A 6,000-nucleotide genomic window follows, 5' to 3' on the forward strand; every position below is an offset into this window, starting at 1 on the left:
ACGTCTAGTATCTTCTATTTTCGGATGTAAACTTGGAAATTCGTAATTAAATCTTGATAAATCTTTGCACTACGAATTGATGTAAAATTCTATAGCGTTTCTAATAGCATTTCAATTGACCGTCCTAACTTAGTAGTCGAACCATTCAATTCATAACTACGTAACTATGATTGACGAAAATGGATCCGACTTGCGACTCATTATTTGGAGAATCTTGCCAAAATTTTCTAATTTGGTATTTTCTCAACCCTACCGGGACCCGTGGCGGTGAATGAAAAGAAACCTGTCCAGCGGAACATCCGCGTATAACTTTTTACCCAAATCTCCCAGGAATAAGACACTTTCCCGTTAACAACACGAACTTATGTCATCAAAAGATCCGCATGGGCTGGAAAAAAACGAAAAATTAATAACGGGCATTTATTAGGAACCTCAGACTGAATAAGTTGATTCAGGTATCCTCTCTTAGAATCACTCACTGTTTCCAGTACCTAAATCAAATAAATATGCGTTAAAACATGTGCGTTTACAACCGGCACGTGGGCACGTCAAATTTTGGAGGGCACGCGGGCACGTGGGCACGTCGAGGCACTTGGGCACGTCAAGGCACGTGGGCACGTCGAAAAAGTAGGGCACGTGGGCACGCAGGGCACGTCATTTATCAGACTCCCGGTGTAAACAGTGGAAACATAAAAATAAGGATGAGTGTCCACGGGAAATCAAAGTTACGAAAATTGCACATGTCCGCAAGGGTCACAGAAGACAGAAGTGTGTCCGTTGTCCAGGGGGTCAAAAGCAGACACGAGAAAAAAAAAACGTACACCCACAAAAAAATTTTCAGCCATAATCCAAGGGGTAATATGGTAAATATAATGTATAGCCTATAGCTAAAACTATGTTGAGGACATACACAAGGAAGGGGTTCAGATTCCTTCCGGCAAAAATCATTGGCGTTATTTAAGAGAGGTAAGGCGCTATCCATGTTGAGGATATAGGACATCCAGGGGGTAATGTTATTTCTTTTCACAAGAGACGTCCTAGAGGATGGGGAAAAATTTAACCTGGAAATCCAAGGGGTTGGAGAAAAATATGGCTTGGACATCCCGGGGTTTAACAATTTTGAAAATGGATATCCTCAACGTGGGGGGTACGGATTTTAACTGGAAAAGCCCAATATGCTTTCATAAAACAAAAATGGTTGAAGCCCTGTTTAATTTTAATTTGATGGGAATTTTATTTCCAATTTTATCAAATTATTACAGTAGTATTAAATAATTAATTAATAAGACTATAGAAATATTGAGTTACGTTTCGCCACATTAAAATATTGTCAAAGGCAAAAGAAATTGAATCAAATCAAATTAAGTTCAATACATAATATACATAAACTTTATTCGGCAACTTTTCACCACATGACAGGATTCGTAAGAACAATATTTTGCTTTTTTATCGACACAACCCCTGACAACCTATTTGCCCCACTGAACATTTAGATTTTTTGTGACAAAAATTTTTAAACAAATGTCATTGCCAGGGCGATTTAACTCCATATGCGTCACTTCAACTACCTTATTACACGAATATTATTAGTCATTTTATTAAAATTATATTAAACCCCCTTAATTAAAACCAGGCGTGGTGTTCTTGAAAAAGCAAATAAAATGTGTGTTAATTTTATGCGTGTTAATTTCAAGGCTGTTGAATACTTGCCTAGTAATATTCGTGTAATAAGTTAGTCTAGGCAACAAGGCATTCAGACCATGTTCAGACATGTAGAAACGTAGGAAGGGACAGGTTATAGGGACAAGTTTATACAAATTTATATTCCGTTGCCAATATTGTATTATTACACAATATCAATATTACTGTATTACACAAGACCAATATTACTGTATTACAGTGATGGGTTATAATCGACAACTCCAGTCTTCACTTCAACGTAACATTACATCACGAATTAGGTGTTGGGTCTATGATTTATTCAACCAATCAGCTGTTGGGACTATGATTTACCCAAAGGTCCCGAATAAACGTCTCTATTAATTAAGCTATCACAAGCTGAATTGCTCTAAAAAGCCTGGTTTAGGTCTCTAATTACCTTTTTATGGAGTTTTTAAAGGTAAATTATATTTTCAAAAAGTGTTGGACTACCCCCCCACCCCCATTCACTTTAGTAAGTTAGGACAGCGCTAAGTTCGAATTTCCCACTGTAAATTTTTAAGGTAGAAATCTGTCTCACAGCTCGTACCCGTCCTTTATCTATTATAAAAATACAGGACGGGTCTCCTGGCTATCCAAGTGAAGAAAGAGAAAACTCAATTTTGGTATTTTAACCCTTTCCGGACGCATGATTTCACGGCTATATGACGCAAACAAAAATTTGATTTTTGACTGGCTTCACTAAAATTGCAATAGAAAGTGATTGATAAAAGATATCACGATAAGTAATACCTCGTTTTTTTCACATGTAATAGGGGTTTTGAAATACCCCAAAAAAATTTTTAAATATGGCTGACACCTGGTCACGTGACCGAAAAATCGGCAGATTTTTTTTCGGAAAGGCAAAATTTTTGACTTTGAATAAAGAAATAGAGTAAAAGGCCTTTGCTTTACGCCTTGAACTTTGAATATGATTTAGAGAATTGAATTACTGACCGGGTAAAAAAAATTTCATGTCAAAAGCTTTCCAAGAATCTGAGTAAAGTGATTTTTTGTCCAAATTTTTGAGCAATTTTTCCCTTACAGATTTAGCCTGAGTAAATTTACAACAAACATTGAAAATTTATAATTCTAGTTGTAAACAAGATATCAAAAAGCGGTTGTTTGCAGGTTACCGGGAATTTATCTCAAAATCATTATTCAAAACCATGTTATTGTATTTTGGCGCGAAAACTGTTAAAATCTTTTCCAAAGCTATGGGCCACCCGGTGGCCCGTGCGTCATATAGGAACACGATTCATGGGCCACCCAGTGGCCCGTGCGTCCGGAAAGGGTATTTTAAACATTGCAAAAAAAATTGAAATTTACAAACTACCAGTCACAGTAGGTTTTGAGACAAAACACCACCAAATGCTGACTTTAGCCATTGCCCAGTATACTTTAATCGGATTAATCTTTGCAAGATTTAATTTTGCAAGCCAAAAAATTCGCGATTTATTTTCGCAAATAAGCTTTTCGAAAAATTTTGAAAATGGCCCTGTAAAGCTGAAAATTCGCTGATTTTTAAATCAATTTCGTGAGTCAGCGATCTCACGTAATCTCGTGAGTTTTATAGCCTTTAGGCTGGATTGGATCCTAACCTAAGAATTTACCACAAGAATATTTTAGGATGATTTTCCCCAAAAAGTTATCAATATCCATTATGAAATAAAAGACACCATTCTTATAATTCTCCAAATTAAATCCACGCAAAAATTATTAATCCACTTAAGGTACTTTGCCATATGGAAAATGCACGGAACTAGTTTTCGTGGTATTCCTGCGATGTTCAGTTCTCTTTACTAGGAAAAAGTGGAAAAATAAAGAATGTCTCTTTTTACCTTCAGGATGTGATCGAAGTGTTGGTGATTGAGGATGACGAGCAGGACAAATGTGATGGTGATGTTGATGATAATGAATCGTATTCGAAAAACGAGTCACCTCCTCTACCCAATGATGTGAGTGTTCATCATTTTCTTTCCACTTAAAACATGATTACAAACATTTTCCGTTTTCAAAAATGGAATTCAACGAAAATAAATGTTATCATCGGATAGATCCTTATTGGAACTAATTTTTGCGGAAACTTATATTCGCGGTCGAAAAAAAAATCGGAAAATTGTATTTCGCGGTTTTGCCCTGTTTTGGACAATTTTTTTCATTTTCCTAGGGATTTTTCAAATTTTTTTGATAAAATTGGAAAAAATTGTATTTCGCGGGTTCAAATTTTTGCGGTTTAAAAAAATCATAATTTTTTTGCAGTGTTTAAGATTTTTATATCAAAGTTGGTGACGGACATTTTGGATTTTTGTAATATCAATTCACTAGCCATGAACTAAATGTGTTCCTACAGACGTCCATTTTTCCATCTTTCTAGTTCTAAAAGGGTATTTATATGTGTGAAGACATGACCCCATGTCTCTAGGTTCTCCTAGGTTATGGAAAAAATGCACAATATACAAGAACTGTAAGGATTTGGAAAAATCTAGTCTTATCTTGGGATCTTTGAAATTAATTCTCGATAGATTGCAATATCTGCTCAGACACATGTAAACATCGTATTTTATGGCTTGTAGGGGAAGTAAAGGTCAAAAGCGTCAATATTTAAAAATAAAGACACTATTGAAAGGTTAAAAGATGATGACTTAATTTAATTTTCTCTCTATTTTTAAAGCTCAACAATCTGGTTCAAAGTAAACGTAAATTAAATTTCACACCGAAACGATTAATTGACAATATAACGGCAACCGAAAATCCCACGAAAGATAACGTCGTCAAACAAGACATCAACAAAGTCAACAATGATGTTCAACCAACCATAATCACGTGTTGCGATAATCAAGATGGTACCCAAGCAGCGACAAAGAATCAAACAACTTTTGAAAGCTCGGATATCTCGGACTTTAACGAAAGCCTTGGCAGTTTCCAATTTAATACTGCCAAAAATGCTGACGTCAACAAAAATTCTTCAAGTGAAGCCTCAACGTGTTTCTTACAACGTACTTGCGAAACGGACTCTGGTTTTATTGTAGCCTGCGATGATAGTAAATCTTACGTTACTGATTGTCTTCAGGCTAGTTCAGTTGGAAATAACTCAAATGTATCCTCTAAATGAAGTTGACGTTGCTGAAATGCTTCGTGTGTGTAAAGTTGAATTGATTTTGAATTAACTTGAATTTAGATTTTATTGTTTATTGTTGGTGGTTGGGTTGTTTTAGCTTTGTTGTTACGGTTGTATTATTTTAAATGTTTTACATGTCTAAACAGGTGTTGTGTACTAATGTTTAAAAATGCGCAGCAAAATGAGAGTTTTGATCACTATGACAATCTCCCCAGGGGGGGCGCTTGATTCAAAAAACGACCATACGTGCGGCTCAAAATTGATTATTTTGAGTAAATTATGGAGAAAAATCTACCCCGACGGTGTATTTTCTTGAAAGTTTTTTACCATTTTCAGGCACAATATGGTCAGATTTTCCAAATCTTACTCCCTTAGAGTGCAATCTTTCTCAATAAGTACGTACGGCAGGGGATTTACCTTGAGTGCCCCTCCTTTTCCCCCGCTGACAATCGTTTAAAGCCAAGTCAAGTGATGTTGGTGACATAATTACCAAAAAAAGCCCTTTATAAAGGGTAATCTTTTAAGTTTTCCAAGCTCTTTTGGGCCAGAGGCAAGTTTTATTTACTTTTAGCAGCTTTCAGACTTTTGAATGGTTGGAAAAAAATGAGCTCAGTGGAGCTCGCCTGCTCGACTCTTTGCTGTCCACGAGGACTTAGTTCAACGTGTTTAAATTGAAGGAAATATTTATTTTTTTATGAAATCATATTTATAAAACATTTTCACATAATTTATCAAATCTAAGTTATCAAAACTAAAGAAAAAAGAAAAGAATTTTAATTTGAAAAAAAAAACAAATCGGTGGCAATTTATATAGGTTTGCTTTTCCTCGGAATTAGAGATAATATTTAAAATGCTAGAGTTGCTACATGTACTGGGTGAATTGCCAGCTTAAAGCTCCCTCGAAAAATGATAGAAAGATTAGAATTTCACAAAACGCTTCCACTTTTCGTTTCGATAAACATCCCCTTCTCACAGACCCGGTGGGATATTTTTAGGCAGTGGGGATGAAAACAACGGACCAAATCTCGATGGGGATAGATATTCCCGTGTTTCTTTATGGCGGGATATTTGAATTTGCACAATATTTTACAGTGTGGATTTTTCTTATCTGATTATTGTCAGCGGGGACAAAAATTGGAGTATAATTTTCCACTGGGGACAATATTTTGGCCAATTTTTTA

General features: G+C 35.6%; 1 protein-coding gene across 1 annotated transcript in view; it reads left to right on the forward strand.

Moving 5' to 3' along the window:
* The window catches only part of LOC136799581 (uncharacterized), a 56,012-nt gene extending 50,408 nt beyond the window's left edge, over nucleotides 1-5,604 (forward strand). The window contains exons 9-10 of the mRNA XM_067056302.1: nucleotides 3,546-3,656; nucleotides 4,373-5,604. Coding sequence (XP_066912403.1) covers nucleotides 3,546-3,656; nucleotides 4,373-4,813 — 552 coding nt within the window. The 3' untranslated portion in view covers nucleotides 4,814-5,604. The remainder of the gene's footprint in view (nucleotides 1-3,545; nucleotides 3,657-4,372) is intronic.
* The last annotated feature ends 396 nt before the right edge of the window (nucleotides 5,605-6,000 follow it).

The sequence above is a fragment of the Clytia hemisphaerica genome, unplaced genomic scaffold (genome assembly GCF_902728285.1).
Source record: "Clytia hemisphaerica strain Z4C2 unplaced genomic scaffold, Clytia hemisphaerica genome assembly, whole genome shotgun sequence".
NCBI classification, from domain to species: Eukaryota; Metazoa; Cnidaria; class Hydrozoa; order Leptothecata; family Clytiidae; genus Clytia; species Clytia hemisphaerica.